Genomic DNA, 22,218 nt, shown 5'->3' with positions numbered 1-22,218 from the left:
CCGGAGTGGAAATTCACAAAGCAGCGAAACTGTTACCGTCCTTCTGAGACCTTTATCAAGGCTTTGTGCAAACATCCCTCTGCGCCAATCACATCGCTACTGCTCAATAAAACCTGAACTTTGTCACCGGCCCAGACTGTGATTAGCTCTGTGCGAACAATGACGAGTGACACCGCCGGGCACTGAGGAGCCGTACAGGAGGCACCTGCCGGGCAAATCTCAGTAAGTGGCAAAAATACATGTTTATATTATTATTATTATTATTATTACTATTCTCAATACTGATTTTAATATTAATTTTTTTGACAAAAAAAATAAATTACTGTATACTTTTATTTAATTAGTAATATTTTTTATGAATATATATATATATATATATATATATATATAAAAAAATATATATATATATATATATATATATATATATATATATATATATATATATATATATATATATATATATATATATATATGTATGTATATTGAAACAATAGATAAATCTGTTTAGGATCCTGTTGGCCGGAGTGGAGAGCGGTGACTCCTCTGACCAGTACAAGTCCAAAGTGGAGAACACCTTTACCCCATCCCCATCGCAGTCAAGTTTCATTTTTGCACTTTCATTTCTTCCTTCCTCCATTTATTTTTCCGCCTACACAGCCATATGAGGGTATTTTTTATAGAAATAATTGTAGTTTTGAATGACCTCAATCATTTTAACATATAATATACTAAAAAGGGAAAAAAAACCTCCCAACTGTGATGAAATGGTAAAAAAAAAATATACAAAAATGTTAAAAATAAATATATAGGACTTCCGGGGGTGGAGCCATTTAAGATGGCCGCATTTTAGTAGTGCTCCCTATCATCCAGAAACCTAATCGGGAACCATCCTTGATTTCAACCCTCTAATATTGGCAGATCATACTGGATGTGATTTGCAATGAAAAGAGGATTATAGGGGTACATGTATTATTGTACCCGGGAGTCCCTGCCGTCTACTATTCTTCCTGGAGAAAGGGACCTGACCTGAGGCCTGAGAGTGAGACACGTGCAGGCGAGAAAGTCCCCTGAGATACCTGGCTGAGAAACGGGATCCGCGGCTCCTGAGGATTCGGACTTCAGCTGTGACCGGAGAACGACTGGGAGAGACGTGGAGAAGTTGCGGTCTCACAGAGGAACGAACGGGGGTTGGAGGACGCATAGGCGCTACGTCTGATCGTCGCACCTGCCGGTTGGTCCTGGTGAGCCCTGGATGAGATCGCTGGAACGGAGTGAGGCACCTGTGAAGCGGAGAGGCGGTGAGAGGCTCTGTATAAGCTGAAGGCAGGAAGACACCGCGGTTGCGATGTGAAGATGCCTTCCCGCCATATTGCGCTCTAGATTGGGGCTGGTCATTTGGTCTTCTGGTGCAGCGGCTGATCTTGGAGTCTGGAGTCTGCCTGGAGCTGGGGGGCGCCATTGGAAGTGTAATACCGGACAGGGCGGAGGTGAGCGGAGCGGTCTTGCTCAGTTCCTTACATCCCGGGGTGCCAGAGGATAGGGGGCTCTCCGGACTTATTAAGCCCTTACTGGCCTGTTAGATCCCTGAAACAGCCTATAAACCCCATCACTTCAGCCAGGATCTTGTTTCAACCCTAAGTGAAAGCTCATGGGACTTAACCTGCAGGAAGAATAAGGACTCCCTTACCGTTGGGGAGCATAGGCAGAGTTAATTTTATTTTCTACTGAACTTTTTCTTTTTGTTTTAAGTTTCTTTCTTTTTTCTTTCTTCGTTTCTTTTTACTTTTTTGCAGTTCTGGTTCCTTCCCTCATAATTTTATTCTCCCTTTTGAGTGTGTGACGGAGGACTCTGTGGAGGAGGGAGAGGGGAAGGAAGTTTTATCATAATCTGCATTGTGGCGGGAAAATAGGGGAGACAGAGAATTAATAGCTCTTGGATTGCGTTGGTTCTGTCCTCTCCTTTTCCTGCCTTTAGTGGACAGCTCTTGAAGTCGTTATTTAGGTTTGCTGCCCAACAACGCCATCTAGTGGCCCTTTCCTTTTAACATTATAGATTCTTGTCACTGCATTGTAAAAACCTATTGTATCTATTGTATTTTTTTCCTTTTTTATATGTATATGGCTGGTTACAGTATTCAAGTTCAATAACGTCTTATATACTGCCTGTATTAACAGGGGGTTCATATTTACTAGACCTTTCTGACAGCTATTTTGTTATATAAGTAATTACGTTATTCTTGGTGTAATCCCTCTCCACTGAGTGGATCGGATTCTTTGTCTCCGCTATCGCTATTTTAAGAATTTTAGTATAGTCGGTGGAATAGCAGGTGTAGTTACATCTAATTGGTCCATAACCAAAGCTTATCATTGAAGCCCCTAGTGTTGAGAGAGTCTTAGGGTTATTGCTTTATGGAAAAATACCTGGAAAAAACGCAAACACCTGCACAGAAAGGGGCTATGACTAGACGGACTAAAACTAAAAATAAAAATGGACAGGAGGGGGAGCTTTTGGTAGAGGGGTCTTTAGATCAGATGTTAATGGAGGAGGGGTCACAGGACGCTTCTGATCCGCAGCTCCCACCCGGGCCTCACACTGCTACGGCTCAGGCAGTTTCGAATATTCTTCTTCCATATTTTGACAAAAAATTTGAAGCCTGGAATAAGGCCCTTGAAACAACAGTAACGGCTGTATCGGCTAATACCTCTCGGATTACAGTAGCTGAGCAGCGGATTAGTGATGTGGAGGACACAGTGGTGAATACTCAGACCACAGTGGAGGCACAAAAGATTCTTATTGGTTCCTTGTTGGACAAAGTTGAGGATCTTGAGAATCGTAGCAGGAGGTCCAACCTCAGGTTTATCGGCATCCCTGAGAGTTGCAGAGGTACGGACCTTATTCGGTTCCTCACGATTGATTTAATGGCGGCCCTCCAGCTAGAGCCTGGCTCTTCTAGACAAATTGAGAGGGCACACCGGGTGGGACCGGAGAGGAAGGAGTCTGGTGCGAGACCTCGCCCGGTCATTACTAAATATTTCCATTACCATGACAAAGAAAGGGTTCTGGCAGCAGCTAGGAAACTTAAAAATGTTACTATTCAGGGGTCCAAGATCCTGGTCTTTCAGGATTTTTCGGCAGCCATCTCCCAGCGTAGACGAGAGTTTGGCCCGGTTTGTCGGCTCCTCATTGATCAAGGGGTCCGATTTGCTTTGGCTTATCCGGCTAGACTCCGAGTAACCTTGGGCACAGAGACAAAGGTATTTGAAGACCCTAAGCTTGCTTTAGATCAGCTGAAACGAGACCTTGCTCCCCCAGGCACTTGAAATTACACTTGAACATTTGGGGCGAGACTAGAGATGAAACTAACAGACTTCTCTTTGAATAAGTTAAAATGATAAGGAACATAAGTTGTATAGTATTGATGAATATATTTTGGTTAACTTTACTTTTTTATAACAGCACGAAATTGGTTACTATGTTTTGGTATAAGTGTATTGTTGCTAATGATGTCACACACCTATTTAATTTGAAGGGTCACGGAGCAGCTGGGACTCCGAAACCCTATATGTTATTATATATCGAAGGTACTCTGCCATGGTGCCACTTCCATCCTCCATGATGGCGACTTCGCAATCATTAAGTCGGAAAGGGAAAGGTAATCCTTTAAAAATTTTATCATGGAATGTAGCGGGCCTCAATTCGCCGGTAAAAAGACGTCGTGTACTACAGGCACTCAAACGTGCTAAACCTGATGTTATATTCTTGCAGGAAACCCACTGGTCACATAAAGATGCATTACATTTGAGAGATAACTGGTTAGGCCAGACCTATGCTACTGCATACTCATCCAAAAAGAGGGGAGTGGCCATAATGTTTGCTAGACACCTACAGATAATCCCGGGAGACATAGTCAGTGATCCCCAAAGTAGATTTCTTCTTATGAAAGTGACTATTGACGATACCCCCTTTTCACTATTAAACATTTATGCCCCGAATGCTGATAATGCTGCCTTTTTTGCCTCCGTTTCTCAGATGATCCTAACGGAAAACTTGCCTAATTTAGTGGTGGGAGGTGATTTTAATGCTGTGCTGGATTCTAAACTGGATAGATCGGGAGGCCTGCCTACTTCCAGTTCTGGTTCTGGACCAGGCCTGATTAATCTCATGCGTGACACTCCTTTGGTGGATATATGGAGAGTGTTGCATCCGACGGAGAGAGATTATACCTGTATGTCTAAGGCACATAAGTCCCTCTCACGCATTGATATGTTCCTGGTTGGTGAGTCCCTTTTGTCGGAGGTGGTGGAAGCAACTATAGGGGATGCTGGGATCTCTGATCACACACCTATTCTTTTGCTTCTTCGTTGTGGTCGGAGCGTACATCAGCCAGGAATGTGGAGATTCCCAGCCTATTTGGCTAAGAGTAGAGAGTTTGAGACGTTCCTCAAACAGGAATGGGGTAATTTTGTTGATGACAATATTCAGCATTGGGATGATCCTGTACTCATGTGGGAGACGAGTAAGGCAGTTATGAGAGGAAGAATTATAGCATATGTGGCAGGGAAAAGGAGAAAGGCTAGACAGGAGACGAGTGACCTCCAGACTATGGCTATACTAGCCTATAGACGGTACTTGGGATCTACTGCTCCTGAGGATTGGACACAATGGCAGGATGCTTTATCACTACTAAATGCACACCTGACTAAGATAGCCCAACAGAAAGTGGACTTTGATAAACAACATTTTTTCCGATGGGGCAATAAAATGGGAACCTTACTGGCTAGACTGGCAAATCCAAGAGGTCCCAGACGGAAAATCCCACTCCTAGTGGATCCCATTTCAGGGACTCATTTGACTGACAGTAAGGACATACTACAGGCTGTTCATGCTCACTACACGGCTCTTTATTCCACACGGGGAGGAGACATATCTTCTATTAAAGATTCTTTAAGTTCTCTACAGTTACCCATACTGACAGACTCTCAGCGCACTACCCTTGAGATGCCCATTACATTAATAGAGATACGCTCAGTTATTAAAACAATGGCAAATTTTAAATCACCAGGGCCGGATGGTTTACCTGTCGAGTATTATAAATTGCTCTCTCCTGATATAGATCCCCTCCTCAAAGATTTACTCAACCATTATTTAGAAGGGGGCGCGTCCCTAACCTCTTTTAACTCTGCGTTAACTTCTTTAATCTTAAAACCGGGTAGAAGCCCAACTCAGATAACATCATATAGACCCATATCCTTGTTGAATCTAGATTATAAGTTGTTAGCAAAAATTGTAGCCAATAGAATACAAATGTTTCTCCCCGAGATTCTCTCGCCGAACCAGTATGGTTTCACTCGAGGTAGGCATTCGACCATTGCCATCCGCACGGCGATTGCGGCTACCATAGTGTCAGCTAGAAACAAAAACTCTCCTAATATTTTACTCAGTCTGGATGCGGAGGCCGCGTTTGATAGTGTAGAGTGGCATTGGATATACGCGGTGCTTGAGAATCAGGGATTTGGTGAGAAATTCGCGACATTGATTAGACTTTTATATAATTCACCTAAGTCTAACATTATAGTTAATCAACAACTTACGGAGGGGGTGGAGTTGACCAGAGGTACTCGTCAGGGCTGCCCACTTTCCCCCATCCTATTCAATCTCGCCCTTGATCCTCTTATACGAGCGTTAGAGTCCTTGTCTTTGTTTAAAGGGATACGGGTTGGAAGACTTAGTTTAAAGCTTACGGCTTTTGCAGATGATATTCTGCTTTATATTGCTAACCCAGAAGAGGCCCTACCTGGAATTTTAGCCCTTATGGAAAGACTGGGAGCTATGTCTGGTTATTCAATTAACCCAACTAAATCTAAGGCACTTAATTTACGCGCGTCGCGCAAACCGCCATGGGCAGGATTGTATGCTTTTGAATGGTGCAAAAAGGCGTTGCCCTACTTGGGTGTGCTTATAACTAAAAACCCTCATGATCTTCAGAGAAGTAATTTTTTTCCCCTCGTACAAAAAATTAAAAAAGAACTGGAAGGATGGCAACATTTAACCTTTTCATATTTGGGTCGGGCATATCTGTTAAAAATGATTGTTATTCCACAGATACTTTATTTTATTCAATCCCTCCCAATATTGCTTTCTCCTTGCGATCTGCGGGTAATAAATGGTATGTTTCGTACTTTTATTTGGGCAAAGAAGCACCATGCTATTAGTATGGATATATTGGAACAACATCCATCGAATGGGGGTATTAATTTTCCAAACTTAGAAAATTACAACCTGGCGGCTTTGCTTCGTTATCTTAAAGATTGGATTCATGATACTTCCATATTTACTAACACTCAAGTGGATCAAAATCTGATACCTCATACCAATTTATTATATCTACTACATACACATAAGGAACTGTTACCCTCGTCGGTGCTAGATAATCCTTTGCTAATGGTGATGTGGAAGATATGGCATAAGATACGACATAGTCTTTCTCTTAATGCACATTCCTCACTTTTCTTACCAATATTTGGGAATCGAGATGTTAGATTGAGCATGGGGAAAGAGGACTTAGTTGCCAGATATCGGAATGTGACAGTGGGTTCTATATTAGACTCTGAGACGCGCAGACCACACTCCTGGTCAATTATTAGGAGATACCTTCCCTTGACAATGGGGTGTCTCACGAATTGTGCGACCCTGGATGTTTATGCCACAAAGGTGGGAGAGAGGTTATCAGATACAGATTGGGACAACCCATTTGATACCATGCTACGAAATAGGGCTTCACAGTTTCATTCTACTTCCAGATTCTATCTCTTTTTGAAAAAGGAGTTGGATTACACTAAACGAAAAACAGGCCTTCCAAGATGGTGCACTCGTTTCCCAGTCTTAACCCCAGAATATATCCTCAAGGCAATGTTTTATGCTTGGAAGGCTTTACCGGCTTCTTCCTATAGGGAAATGTTGCTTAGAGTGTATCATGGCACATATATATCACCGCATCGTTCGTTTCTCATGGGCTTATCCCAAACAGATAATTGTTTAAAGTGTGCGGCTCCTGGGGCAGATCTTTTTCATCAATTTTGGGATTGCCCGGCTATTGCAAGGTTTTGGGAGGAGGTAAGGAACTTTTGTCTAGATCATCTTTTGAACTATTTGCCTTCCACGGCAGAGTGGGCGATTCTGGGAATATGGCCTGGGGAAGCTTTAAGAATTACAAGAGGGGCTAAACGTTTGGCATCTATGGTATCTATGGTAGCGAAAAAATGTATATTACAACAATGGATAACAGTGGAACCTCCAACACTGATAATGTTTTTAAATAAGCTAAAACATGTGTTCCGTATGGAGTGGATAGAGACACAGGTGGGGGGGGATCGCCTGGTACCCCGCTTTTTTGATACTTGGGAGAGTTTAATTGACACGTTCTCTGAAGAGGTGAGAACTCATCTTATAGCTTGTTTTGAACAGTCCCCATGGTATATTACTAGGATGGTGGCAGGTGATCCTCCGATTCGATCTGATAGACGAGACGGGACGGGATAGGAATGACAAAACATTAAATAATCGTTGCTAGGGGGTCGGGATGGTTTTTACGATGTAAGGATACTGTTGGTTTGCTTGATAGCTATGATGGTGTGTGACGGAAGTGACATTACACTAAATAATTGTTATTTGCTCGTTATGATACTCTTACGAATAGACAAGTTCTTGCTTGATTGTTTGTTTTATAAATGAAACAAAGAAAATATGTTAAAATGAAGGTTATTTTTCTTATGAATATGTGGTACTGTAGAGTTTAATGCTCTCATGGTTATTGATTGTATTCCCATATATTTCAATTATTTGATGCCCATGAGTTGTTGAAATGTATATTAATGTTTGAAGCACTGTATTGCATAATTTTGTGCACATGATTATCTTATCCTTCAATAAAAAACTTTGAAAGAAAAAAAAAATAAATATATATATATCCTTTTTGATGGCCATAAAGATGACCTGGCAGGATGACTTTTCAGGTCAGAACAATTACAGCGATACCAAACTTACATTGTTTTTCATTTTTTTTTATTGTTCTTTTTTTAAATTGTGAAATAAAAATAAATTTATTGTTTCTGTTGCTGAATTTTTTTTTTAAATGTTTTAATCTTTCTGATGACAAAGCTATTTTTTTTATTCCACTCCATGTTGTAGATTTTATTGGTACCAATTTGGGGTACAGACGACTTGATCGCCTCTTTATATGTTTTTTTGATTTAAACTATTTAGTTGTTTTTTTTAGGAGTACAAAGATGGCGGTGACTGCCAGGCTAATTCCAATGAGCAATGTAACAGATCTAATCACTTTAATGGCGCTGTCAGTGATTGACAGCAGCATGTAAATTGGTTACACTGTTTGAGGCGGCCATCCCCCCATGTATGAAGCGGGCTCTCCTCCTGAGCCTGCTCCCTTTACCTGTATTGGACATATGTCAGGAAGGGGTTAGGGCCAGGCATTTTTTTCCTTGTTTTTTTTTCTGTTACAAGTGTGATCGCACCTTATTTTCCCATCATTGTGGCCCCATTCCAGCTTGTTTTTTGCAGTCCATGTTGTCATTTTTTATTGCCATTATTTTGGAAATTAGGTTCTTTTTTTTCCTTGGATGGGTGTTTCCATTTTCTGTTAATTGCTATTTGCCTTGTGATACTAATCAATGTGATAACTTTAGGTAATAGGTGGCTACAAATCGGCAACACTAAATTTATATCGTTTATAAAAAAAAAATATTTGTAGCATGGCTTTGAAGTCCACACCTCTGTGGATGTCACGTATGATGTTGCTCTATATAGTGGGATCTAGGGTGACACGAAACTGATAATTCAGTGTGAAAACTTCCCATTTATTGATGGTATAATTGTATTTTTAATGATATTAGCATGATTACATTTCATTCAATATATAGCCGTTTATGGATATGAAATATATATTTTAATGTATCATCTTCATTTTGTCATAGTATACAGCAGGGGTGGGGATCCGCAGACCCGAGGGTCATTTGTGGCCAGCGATGACCTTTTCTCCGGCTTCCGGCAGATTTCCTGGGACCACTGTGATCTGGCCGCTAGCCGCATTTTGCCGGCCCTTTAATGAAGCCATTGGCTGGTAACGTCTTTAGCAGCACATGTTGGCCTCTTTAAGAGTCAGGAAGCGCATGCCCTAAGCCCACTCCCAGTAGACCTGCGGGCCGCGCGCTGGTCCTAAGAGCAGACAGATGCGGAGGGAGCGCAGATGGGTAAATATGCGTCGCTGCATGGGGAGGGAGATGACACATGCAGGAGCACCGGCGGTGTCCTAACACAATGTTTATAAAAATATACAAAATGGGAATAACACGGTCTATACAATCACATACGATAAAAGGGATAACAAAAGAAAAAATACCAAACCTGCGTCACAGACATGGCTCAGAGCTTAGCGCAGGGAAGCACTCCTTAGAAAAACTCCTTAGAGCTACGGACAGAACCACAGAGTACTGTGTCTTCCAGAAGTGACAAATGACAAAAACCCAAATTCTGATTTTTTTTAGATCAAGGTTACAGCCACATATCTCCCGTTGGTGAGCTGGTTAGGGAATGTGCTAGGCTTTTAGAAAATTATTAGATCCCCAACTCTTAGGATATCTTCTCCCCTGAAGGTCCCAGGCAGGAGATATTCTTGTCCTGTTTCCTATCACAATTTTATCTTTCCATAGAGGTAAAACATGGCATCGTCCATCTGACCTATATTAAGTTAGAGGTGTTCGGGTGGCCTTATAGTGATGTGAGTGAATGTGTTATGTTCATTCATTCGCTACAACACTGAAAATATATCTCTCATAAACATTGGTTTGACGCAAATCCCAATATTCATCACTGACCACTGGCTCCAGAATGTATGAGATAATTCCTTTGAACAGAGAAAGCCCCTGTACTTCTCAGTCTCTGATAAAAATCCTAGACTTGATGGCTGGCTCTCAGCAGATCTCTGCTGTAATTACCGGTTCACTGCAGGAGGTCCTACTTCAATGTAGGTTGAAGCGTTAGCTCCTTTTCCCTTCCCCAGTTATAATTAATACCATATGTTCAAGGGAGATATATCCCCTCTCCAGTGATGTCTTCATGGATTTTACGATACTGATCTTATTATCTTTTATTTCTAGTTTTTATTTATGTCTTTGTGATGATAATATAACTAGTAAAGTTAATTAATTTTTTACAGAAGAAGGTGGAGTCTGCTTACTTAAAGGATTTTCCTATTAACAAACAGTGGACATCTAAATATTCAATGAACTAGGACTAACATCTTCCATAACCTGAATCTCTGATGTCAAAGACTTTTTTCGAGCTGCCCCACTTTTCTAGAATGTGCTACCCCAGACAATCAGCATAATACCCAACATTCACAGAATTCGCAATTATTTTGTGGCACTATAAATGTCTGATTTTGTTTATACAGGGGATTTCAGATTTGTTAAGTGCCTCGGAAAATGTTGAGGCTGTTTAAATAAATATTAATGCAAGGTAACAGCTAGTTGCTAGCTTGTTCACATGTAGCATTTTAGCTGTTCTTTTGTCCTTATTTTTTCATGTGTTCTTTTGTCTTTATGTGAAAAAAATGTAGCATTTTATAGTAGAAGCCAAATAAATTTAATTTCTAAAATCTCATTCACACGGTGCATTTTTTAAGCTGCGGTGCATATTTTATTATTTTTTTAATCAACTGAATGCATAAAAAATGAATAAAAAAAATGAATGTAAAGTATGTAGCACTTTTGCATTTTTTTATATGGAAAAAAAAAAGTAGCAAAAAAGCACCTAAGGGGTATGGAGTTTACCATGTGAAATAACACTTATATTAATTCAGCGTGAATGCCTCCTAAATGTCCCATTTGTGGGATTGTCCCACAAATTGGACCCTGTCCCAACGTAGGTTGTAATAGTATGTATTACAGGGGCCCCAAGTATGGCGCAAGCTCAGGAGCTGAGCCCACACCATGCACTCAACAGTAGTGACTGGAGCAAGCTCAGATCGCTGCTGTTTAACCATTAAAATGCCGCTGTCAATCTCTTACAGTGACATTTTAGAGGACTGATTTCCAACTCCCCTCATAAAAAAATGACAGTTTAAAGGTAAGGTACCGCGTTTGTAGATCATTAATAAATCACTGTAATGTAGCATAACATGCTGCTATAACCAAGTTTTAAATGCATGTGAAACAGATTTTGTGTGTTATATGTGTTTAAAGAAGGAACTGGGGGCTGACATCTTGGTTTCACAGCAGTTCATGACACTAACAGTGTCATTTTACAGCACCCCATGGACATAGGAGATAATAGACCGGCGCGGACCCTATCTTTAACATTGTAGCTGCTTTAGCAGTGAGCTGAGCACGCCTCTGTGGGCTGCACAATTCACTGCTGTAGGTGTGACTAGCCGCCATTTTATTATAGTCCAGTGCCCAGCTCCACTTACTCTCTATCACAGGAGAAATGTGCACTGCTCCTCTGTACTCCAGGCACTGGGCAGACATCTTCTGCCCCTCACACGCTGCCCTGTGATCTCTGGTAAGCTGCCTTCACAGCCTGCAGAGAGAGGAGGTGACACCTGACACCAGTCTCTGCCATACAATGTATCTCTCCCCTGCCCCAGGGATATTAGACCACCCAAAAGGGGAGGGGGATGGTGATGTCAGCAGTTACTGCCCCAATTTTCCAGCTAACAGTAAAGCTGGTAAGTCTTACGATAGCTGCTTGAGGTCTAAAACGGAAAATGCTCCCCCTAGGGGTCAATATATATATATTTGTAAGAAAATATATAATATTTTTCATATAGAAATGTTTGCAAACAGTGCAAACATTGCATTAATACATTTTATTTACTATTTTAAGCTTAATTTCACAAAAAAACAAACTACAAGAAAACTGGTGGCACCTTCCCTTTAAATCTCACCATTTTCTAAAAAAAACCATCTTTAGTATTGCTGTGTCCTCAAAAGTCCAATCTATAAAAGTATAAAACGAAATAACTGCCATAAACAACAAAAATGTAAATGCCAAATTTGTCATATTTTGGTCACTGCACCTCCTTAAAAAAATGCAATAAAAAGTGATTGAAATGTCGTGTGCACCCCAAAATGATACCAATAGAGATATCAGCCACTTAAAATAAACATGTCCTCCCACGGCTCCATCGATGGAAAAATACAAATTTTACAAGTCTGAGAAAATGGTGAACCAAATTTTTTCAACTAAACAAGTTTGCTATCTCCGTAATTGTACTGTCGAGGAAAGTGATATTACCGGGTCATAATTACTGTACAACGAATACTGTAAAAATTACGGTAATCACAAAATAATTGTTTTTTTTCTCCATTCCATCCCACTTGGAATTTTTTTTCTGTTTTCCAGCACATTATATGGAGAAAAGAACAGTGTCATTTATATCTAAAACTTGTCCTGAAAAAAACAATATCTAAAATGGCAATGTCGACACAAAAATTAGAAAAAGCTATGACTTTTGAAAGCCGGAAAAAAAAATACAAAAGCACAAAACAACAACTGGCCGTGGCGGGAAGGGGTTGTGAATTTTGCTCCTGGGTGGATCTGGGGTGGGAAATAAACATGTCCTGCAAATGACCATTCAAATCTGGGGATTGTGAGTATGACCAAGTGGTTCTATTCTTATTTTTGTCTGTCTGACAACTGTTTTTCATATTTTTCAGAAGTAACAAAAAAGAAAAATGGAGAAGAGTGATCAGCACAAAAACAACCCAGAACCCATGAATTATGTATACGCCGTTCAAAACCCGGCCTACCCCCCACAGGCACCACCTTACAGCCAGTCCTACATGTCAAACGCACCACCGTATAGTGAGCAAAGCCCCCCAATGGCGAATACTCCAGGGTACAGCGTCTGCCCTCCACCCGATCAGCCTCATCATTCCTTCCTCGGTGGAAACGGTTCCAGACCAGATGTGGACCTTCCACCTGAGTACACTGCTGGGATGGAGGACACAAACCCATTCTCCGAACGTGCAATCAGGAGAGGTAATGAAATCCCAAAGGAAAAGTAGCCACAACAAACTGGTCTGTCCATGCATTACTGCTTGTATTACTAATTTTGCCCTATAGTAGCTGCACATTTTTTTTGCAAAAACCAGTGTCTTCCATACTAAGATGACTGTGATGGGGAAACTTTTTTTAATGTAATGTCTCCATCTACATTTTTTCTATCTTGGACTTCAGTGCTCATAGTGCACTTTGGAAGTTATTGAACTGGTAAGGGGGCCGCTATGGATGGGATTGGATAGGATAGCAAACACAATGTAGCTAAAAAATTGCAAATTTTTGATGAGTGGCTGCCATGTACCTCTGTCACTGATTTATCTCATGGAACAGATGTCCCAAATAGTAGATGCCCCAAATCCAACTGCTCCCACCTGATTTTGCGACTCATTTGTCACCAACAAGAAGAGAATTGAGCAACGGTGAAGAAGACTAGGGATGAGCAGACTCGTTGATGTTCGGGTTCGACCAAACTTCAGTCCAAAGTTCGGGTACCAGAACTTTTCCTGAAATTGCACCAGAACGCGAAACCCATAGAAGTCAAGGGGGATCCCAACTTTGATGCTGTAAGATGGTCATAGTAAGAACTAGGGGGCTGCCAAAAGAAGCAGAATCTCTCTAGGTGTCCGGTATGAACCCTGAACTTTACAGTTCAGGGTTGCTTGTCTGTAAAGGAGACCTTGAGGGCCCCATTAAAGCAGTAGTGATAGTGCACTGACCGTCAAGGTGGAAGGGGCAGACGGAGTGCATATTACTACTTAAGGTTGTAAAGTGGAGGTCCCTCGACAAAAATTTATAGTAAGAGGGGAAAACATTATTAAATTCCGTGCGGTACATACTACTGTACATATGATCTGAAATGTAGCCCTGACCCTTATTGGTCACTAAAGGAACCCTAATATTTGCAGACCTGGGATTATTTGCCTGTGTTCTTTGTTATTTCAAGGGTACATATAATAATAACTTGCATTTTGTTCTCATTTCAGCCTTTATCCGGAAGGTCTACATCACGTTATCCATACAGCTTGTTTTAACATTTGGACTTGTGTTTATGTTCACATTTTGGTAAGTTGATTTTTATTAAATGGGTTGTTCTCCTTTGGGGGACAATTTTCATTTTTATTTTTTACTTAAATGCATGTATTTTGGGTCTACAGGAGATAAAGTTTAAAATTTTTTAATGAAGCCCCATTGCAAAAATTATTTTTAAGACCCAATTACATGCATTTGAGTAAAAAAAATTGTCCCAAAAAAGTGGCCAACCTTTTTAAAGTTAGTTGTATATAAGTAGTCCTAAAAGTGTATGTGTGCAAGAAATGTCTTATCTATTGGTTATGTTCCAGTTGATTTCTGGTGTAAATGCCCCTAAAATAATTAATTGAATTACTGTCCAGCAGGTGCCGGCCATTCAACCCCTTAAATATAACATGGCTGTGGGATGTCAATGGGTTTCAATGTCAGCCAGAGAGCTATCAATGGCTCCCAAGTCTCCCATCTGAAAACAGTTACTGGGGACTGCTTTGATTGGTACCTTAAAAAATTGTAAAATAAAAAAAAATGTTTAAAAAAATATATGAAAAAAGAAGAAAATTAACACGAATATTGAATAAATGGACCTGAAAGTGGTACCAATGAAAAAGTCAATTTATCACTGAAGAAAAAAAATTAAAAAGAAGCAAGTTCTGACACAGCTCTGTTTATAGAAACAACATAAAAAGTCACGGTTTTCAGAATTTGGTGCCACAATTGTATTTTTTTTTAATTATTTTATTGAGTAAAAGTATTAAACCATTGATAAAAATTATAGATTTGATATTAATTCAGAATAAAAGTAATGTCATTTATATAGCACGGTCAAAAAGAAAACCCCAAAATTGCGAGATTGCTATAATCACTTGACTTTTCTTCCCATTAGGCAAACACTGAGGCGGTGGACGTGGGAAAACCCTTATCTTCTATATGCACTTCTGTAAGTTGTTTGTTTTTAAAATATGTTTTTAATCACAGAGGTAATTAAATGCTTGATAGAAGTGAAATGTGTGATTTTTCCTTAATTTTCTTTCCTTTAGTAAAAGTAAAACAAAATACTGTTTTTCCCCTGGGGAACCTCTCCAGGGGGCTAGTCTCTGTTACAGGCATGAACCCTAGTAGTATGGATCTGTTCTGTATCTAATATCTGTAAGCTGCTGAGCTCCAGCTAGGCCAGAGGATATGTGATCATTCAGCAACAAGGGGGATAGTGTGGCTGGGTACTCATTTTGTTTGCTCAGGCTTGGCTCTATTAATGTCCCAACTTATCATAATGATTTTCATACATTCCAATTTTTAAAGGTGATGATCTGGGAGATAAAGACTTGTCGTGCCCCCTTTTGGAACCCATGCCTCTGCACACCCATTCCTCCTTACCCATTCATTCCCCACCTCCCAAATGTAGAATTTTCACAAGAAACCTTCCATTACATTGGTTTCCAGGAAGGTTTATAGGTATATACACACTGTGTCTTTTTCCTGAGTTTGCGGAGCAGAAGTTACAAGTTTTTGAGGAGTTTTGCGTTTTTTGATAAAGATTTGGAGAGTTTTCGTTCAATATCTGCTTCAAAAGACTTCTCATATACTGTAGCTCAGTGTGCACATCGCCTAATGGAGGCGTCGATGGTTCCTGGGTGATTTGTAAACTCTTGCAGGTGTCCAAGAGACCTCCCTTTTTCCAGGATAGTTGACAAGTATGTTGATTGGCATTGTGAGTGGTCAGGGCTCTTTGCAGTCCAGTCAAGTTCTTGAACCAAATCAGCATCAAGTACCACACGTCCTAATCTCATGGCTGGTCAGTTTATTTTATGCACTTTTTTAGTAATAGATATGGCGTAATGCCACACTTCCCTATTCTTCTGGAACGTTCAAAAAACTCCTAGGTAAAGACAAACCTCCTAGACTAACGGAAGAGATGGCATACCTCCCCTGGGATGCAGAAGCCTTCCGAATCCTCTACTCTCGGAAAGCAACATTTCCAGAAGATTTCTTGTGTGTAGCTATGATTTTTTTTTCTCCCCTTCCGTGGCCCATTTCATGCCTTCTCCATGCGTGATCCAGGCGTCGAATCTCAAATTCAGTGGCAGGAAATTCCGGGGTTGTATCTATGAGAAAAATATTTTGCCTACATGCTTACCATTCAACAATCCATTAACTACCCAAAGGGCATCTAACTGGAAGGGTCGGTTATAAGTGTATGTTGGCCATTGCCTATCCTACCTTCAGCTTGTGCAGACTGCCATGGGTACGTCAAGCTTTGTGCTAATTTCCTTGGAGGTGACACCAATTTCTTTTTGCTTACAGACCCGCCACCTTTATTCTGATTATGGTGCTTGCCTGTTGTGACCAGGCGCGTCGGAAAGTTCCATTAAACTTCATTCTACTTGGAATCTTTGTAAGTTCAACTTTTAAGATATTTTTTATTTTTGTAAATCCATCAATAACTGTGGACGAAATATTCTACATCATGTATTTCCTCCCCCCAAAAATGCTTTTTTTTTTTCACCATTGTGTTTTCTTTCATTATTCTATTTCTATGCATTGTTAAGAAGTGTAAAAGTTGAGCAGTTTAGTTGTACGTCCTCAAGGACGGATTTCTTTGATCTGATGCCCCCAGTACGTTTAGTGTGTTGGTAACTGTGTGGATCTCCTTGTTTTTTAGACTGTGTTTGAAGGCTGTTTACTAGGATCGTTTGCAGCGTAAGTTGTTCTCATATTATAGTTGAACAGAAAGATTCCAGGCACCCTGATCCAATGGCCATTTCGATAGTCTGTGGCCACCAGACCTGAACACTACAAGCCTCCTCCCACCTGTGGCATCCCCAGTGCCTCTCCTGATTGGTAGACCCTCACAATGTCATGTGTGTATTGTGCCGTAATGCAATGATCTTTCAGGGTCTACAAATCAGTAGAGGCGTTGGGGATGTTACCGATAGTAGGAGATGTGCAGTACTCTGACCTGGGTCATGCAAATCTTTTTGCCCAATTCTTTCACATACCTAATTTCTTATAATAACTCGTTTGCTGTATTCAGATCAACCATTTTGAACTTTTCTTGGTGTTCCAAAATTTGCCTAAACCCAATTTAAAGAGGTTCTCCACTTTATATTTCATTTAACAAATGTATTGGGGACATACATTTGTGGCAATTACTAATACATAAGTACAAAGACCCACATCTTTATATGCTAGGAAGGTGCCTCCTCAGCCCGATTTCCATAGTAGAGTAGTGGTCATTCAAAGGACACCAATGCTCCTCAAGAGGTTGTCTTCTGTTCTCAAATTGTCTACTACGATTCCGGCTAAGTTAGACTGTACAGTTTCACACTGAGGAGACAAGATTTATAGGCCAGACAATGTTTTCTGGTAAAAGGGAAATTAGTTCTCCTCAATGAGGAAGAAAGCAGGCTCTACAGTACCTCCTAGTGAAAGGAGCTAGCTCGTATTTGAATGTCCAACCCTTTAACAATGTATGCCACATGACTTAGTATATTTAGTGAAACAATAGTTATCTCCAAAATGAATGCAGTCTCTTCCTTTTGGAGATGACACTGGTTTGGTTAAATATCCTGTTCTGTGATTTTTTTAAAGGCTCGGACAGTAACATTGTAAATTTTCTATATGCATCCTGCTTTGAAGTAGGGGATAGAGCACTCTACAGCCAGTCTGTAGATGGAATGGCATCAGTACTAGAAGTGGGTGGGGATAGAATGCTTTGTAGCCAATCTGGTGATTGAATGATGACATCACTAGAAGTGGGTGGGGATAGAATGCTCTGTAGCCAATCTGGTGATTGAATGATGGCATCAGTACTAGAAGTGGGTGGGGATAGAATGCTCTGTAGCCAATCTGGTGATTGAATGATGACATCACTAGAAGTGGGTGGGGATAGAATGCTCTGTAGCCAATCTGGTGACTGAATGATGGCATCAGTACTAGAAGTGGGTGGGGATAGAATGCTCTGTAGCCAATCTGGTGATTGAATGATGACCTCACTAGAAGTGGGTGGGGATAGAATGCTCTGTAGCCAATCTGGTGGTTGAATGATGACATCACTAGAAGTCGGAGGGGATAGAATGCTCTGTAGCCAATCTGGTGATTGAATGATTACATCACTAGTAGTGGGTGGGGATAGAATACTCTATAGTTAATCTATATAGTTAATAGTGATTGAATGATGACATAATAGACATAAATAGGGATAGAATGCTCTGTACTCAGTCTGGTGCTGGAATGGGAGGATAGAGTACTCTGAAACTCTTCTGATTATTGAATTGTTATCATTACCAGTTGGAGGGGATAGAATACTATATAGCATTTCCGACGATAGAATGATGGTTAGGCTGGATTGCTCCTTGGCCCGCTGTTACTACATCATTTCTGGTATCTTCCTTTTTGACGGCACCGATCTAACTGAAGCTTGAATATAGTTGATCAATAAGTTAGAAAGATTCTTATACTAAACTAATGTATCCGCTAGAGGTGGCATGTTACTATTATTGAAGGTGCAGTTACTCTTGTAGCATTGAGGGTTACTGTCTGTGCAGTTTCTTATAGGATTTTCCACTTTTACGCCAGGTTCTTTGATGCTGATGCTGTGATGTGGGCCACTGGAGCCACCATACTTGTGACTTTGGTTCTGACCATTTTTGCTTTTCAGACAAAGGTAAGTCATAATTTATATTGGAAGGTCCTAACTTTAATGATGATGACTTTCCTACGTCTACAGTCACTAACTAGGAACAGCAATGCATAGAGGTTTTTTTGGTACTTATGCATGTGCACAACATTATTGAAGTATTACATAAACAGCTAAGCAGTGGGTGGCTCTGACAGTATAACACAGGCAACAGAGTGTGATATACCAGAGGTAAACTAAGCTATGTGCATTTTTTATTTCTACACTGAAAAAAAATCCTTCAACCGTTTTGTGTATGCAGCTCATATGCAGACCTTTAGAATGACCTTTTCAGCTTCCTTTACACTGGAGCAGCCACTAGAGGGAGCATCATTTGAACTGATACAACACTGAAATATTTACTCCTTCATTCTGTAAAATAAGATATATATATATATATATATATATATATATTTCTTTTTTATCTGTAGTGGGATTTCACCATAATGTCCGGGGGGCTTCTGGTTGCTCTTTCGGTGCTTCTCGCTTTTGGCATACTTGCTGCTATCTTCAGATCAATGGTAAGTACTATATTAATCTCTCTAGTTTGGCTCCTTGTGCATCAAGGATTTCTATGACTTTGGATTGGCCAATCAGTCTTGACTTATGACTGACTAGTTATGATCTTTCTGACTTGTGCTGATTTTTTTATTTTCCTTTTTTTTTTCTGCAGTGGCTGGATATTGTCTATGCCTGTATTGGAACACTCATTTTTGGAATGGTAAATTAAATTCCTCTATTTAATTCCAAAAATATGCAACAAATAAATAAATAAATACGTTATTCTTGAATCTATGTTCCTGTGACAACAACACCTTTTTTCTTACAGCTCACAGTTATCATAGGGCCGCTGGTACTCGTAACAATGTAACATTAACCTCTTCCCACCATGGCCATTTTCCAGTTTTGTGTTTTCGTTTTTTCCTCCATTTATTCCAAGAGCAATAAATGTTGTATGTTTTTAGTCCACATAGTCGAAAAAGGGCTCGTTTTTTGTGGGATGAGTTCTACTTCTGCGTGGCACCAGAATTTACAAGGTTAAATCAACTTTTGATCCTGGTTGTCATCATTTGCTGGGCATGGGGAGAGCTCAGCTCGTGAGCCCACTCCATACAGCCACTCCCAACTTGCTCCGTTCATGCACGCTGGATATCAGGAAAGGGTTAAATATTTGTTTTTCTCTTCTTAGCTTTACTAGGAATAAACTGGATTCTAAATTGATGTGAGATCCTGCATCACTATGATAACAATAAGCTGCAGAGCTTGGAGAAAGGAAATGTTATGAGGACATAGGGCACAGATTTTCAGAATTTTACAGTGGATGTTTAAAACATTTTTACACTTTCATAACTTCTAACATTTTTCTTCTCCAGTACTTGGTTGTGGACACGCAGTTAATCATAGGAGGAAAGCACCGTTACTCAATCAGCCCTGAGGAATATATATTTGCTGCACTGAACATCTATGTGGACGTCATCAATCTCTTCATGCTCCTCTTGCAGATTTTTGGGTTGTGTCGTTAATGCTTTTCAAAGATTACTATTACTATATTACTATAGGACAAAGAAGGGGGTGTGTATGGTGCCCATTACTGTACCCACCAGTCACCAACCACCACTAATCCAAATTCAGATATAAGATTGAGGATCATATACCCCATTTTTTCCTTACATAAATCTGTTGACTTTAGTTTTCTAGTTAATTTGTAGATTATTTATTGTTAAGATTTGTTTTGTAACTTTTTTTAAATGGCCTTTGTAAAACAACCTTTGTAGCAAATATACAATAGTTGTTCAACTTTGTTTTGTATTTTCTTGTATTACAGAAAGACAAAAATAATCGAGTACTGTTGCAGAATAATAAATATATTTATTTATGTTTATTATATATACGTTTTATGACATTTCCTCATAGGTTGTAAGCTTTTGAGCAAGAACCTCACTCCTTGTTTGAATTGTTAAATCAGGTGTTATTCTGTAATATCTACTATTGACTGTACATAAAGTTTATGCTTTCTCAGATCAAATATACTTCATTCAGTGCTACATTATGATATTCCATACTTTAACTGTAAATTATTATTTATTTATATAGCACCATTAATTCTATGGTGCTGTACATGAGAAAGGGGTTATATAGGGTTATAGATATCATTTACAGTAAACAAATTTACAATGACAGACTGGTACAGAGGGGAGAGGACCCTGTCCTTGCGGACTTACATTCTATGGGATAATGGGGAAGAGACAGAAGGTCGGGGGTGCAGCAGCTCGGGTGGTGGTGAGGCGGCAGCTCTGGTGGTCGGAAGCGGCAGAATGATTATTGCAGGCTGTAGGCTTTCCTGAAGAGATGGGTTTTCGGGTTCCGTTTGAAGGATCCAAGGGTCGTGGATAATCGGACGTGTTGAGGCGTGAAATTCCAGAGGATGGGGAATGTTCAGGAGAAATCTTGGAGGCGGTTGTGTGAGGAACGAATAAGTGATGTCAGCTAAGGCCCTGAACGCGCTCATTCTTAAGAAGGAAGGCTGCCGGAAAGAAGCAGGGCGCGTCCGAGGGTGAGTATATACCTAATAGGAATATACTCACCCTCGGCTTCTTTCCGGCAGCCTTCCTTCCTAAGAATGAGCGCGTTCAGGGCCTTAGATGACGTCACGGCTTGTGATTGGTTGCGGCCGCCCATGTGACTGCCACGCGACCAATCACAAGCCGTGACGCAATTCTCAGGTCCTAAATTCCTAGAATTAGGAATTTAGGACCTGAGAATTACGTCACGGCTTGTGATTGGTCGCGTGGCGGTCACATGAGCGGCACGCGACCAATCAAAAGCCGTTACGTCATGGAAGGCCCTGAACGCGCTCATTTTAAGCAAAGAAGGCTGCCGGTTACCAGCGGTAAGGTCCAGGCTGCGTCAGAGAGGTGAGTATATCAATATTTTTTATTTTAATTCTTTATTTTACACATTAATATGGATCCCAGGGCCTGGAGGAGAGTTTCCTCTCCTTCAGACCCTGGGAACCATAGTATCCCATTGCACTGCATTGGGTTTCGTGTTTCGGCCGACCCCGACTTTTTTATAGGATCGGCCGATTTCACTCGACCCGACTTTTGAGAAAGTCGGGTTTCGTGAAACCCGACCCGATCCTATAAAAATAAAAGTCGCTCAACCCTACTTGTGAGGATCGAAGATTACGTGAGGGAAGATATTGGGAGATTAGTTCAGAGATATAGGGAGGAGATAGGTTGTTGATGGCTTTGTAGATCAGTGTTAGTAGTTTGAACTGGATTCATTGGGGAATTGGGAGCCAGTGGAGGGATTTGCAGAGGTGTGAAGCAGGGGAGTAGCGAGGAGAGAGGTGGATTAGCCGGGCAGCAGAGTTGAGGACAGACTGCAGCGGTGCAAGAAAGTTAGCGGGGAGGCCACAAAGGAGGGTGTT

General features: G+C 40.6%; 1 protein-coding gene across 2 annotated transcripts; it reads left to right on the top strand.

Annotated features, from left to right (window-relative positions):
- The first annotated feature begins 138 nt into the window (after window positions 1-138).
- LOC143783388 (protein lifeguard 1-like) lies at window positions 139-20,808 on the top strand. 2 transcript variants are annotated; one of them, XM_077271803.1, is made up of 10 exons: window positions 139-222; window positions 12,736-13,060; window positions 14,065-14,143; window positions 14,994-15,047; window positions 16,412-16,502; window positions 16,770-16,807; window positions 18,686-18,773; window positions 19,217-19,306; window positions 19,459-19,506; window positions 20,159-20,808. In XM_077271803.1, the coding sequence occupies exons 2-10, from the start codon at window positions 12,754-12,756 to the stop codon at window positions 20,306-20,308; spliced, it is 945 nt and encodes a 314-aa protein (XP_077127918.1). In that variant the 5' UTR covers window positions 139-222; window positions 12,736-12,753; the 3' UTR covers window positions 20,309-20,808. The 2 variants fall into 2 exon arrangements, with proteins under 2 accessions (XP_077127918.1, XP_077127920.1); XM_077271805.1 differs by lacking the exon at window positions 20,159-20,808 and adding an exon at window positions 19,615-19,721.
- The last annotated feature ends 1,410 nt before the right edge of the window (window positions 20,809-22,218 follow it).

The sequence above is a fragment of the Ranitomeya variabilis genome, chromosome 6 (assembly GCF_051348905.1).
Source record: "Ranitomeya variabilis isolate aRanVar5 chromosome 6, aRanVar5.hap1, whole genome shotgun sequence".
Lineage (NCBI taxonomy): Eukaryota > Metazoa > Chordata > Amphibia > Anura > Dendrobatidae > Ranitomeya > Ranitomeya variabilis.
The sequence above is the reverse complement of the archived record's forward strand: the minus strand, read 5'-3'. Positions and strand labels throughout refer to the sequence as shown.

Excerpts from the sequence above, each read along its gene's own strand:
- LOC143783388 (XM_077271803.1), top strand. The coding sequence starts at position 12,754 with ATGGAGAAGAGTGATCAGCACAAAAACAACCCAGAACCCATGAATTAT. Across the intron at positions 16,808-18,685 it reads TTACTAGGATCGTTTGCAGC|GTTCTTTGATGCTGATGCTG; the intron begins GTAAGTTGTTCT and ends CTTTTACGCCAG. Across the intron at positions 19,507-20,158 it reads GAACACTCATTTTTGGAATG|TACTTGGTTGTGGACACGCA; the intron begins GTAAATTAAATT and ends TTTCTTCTCCAG.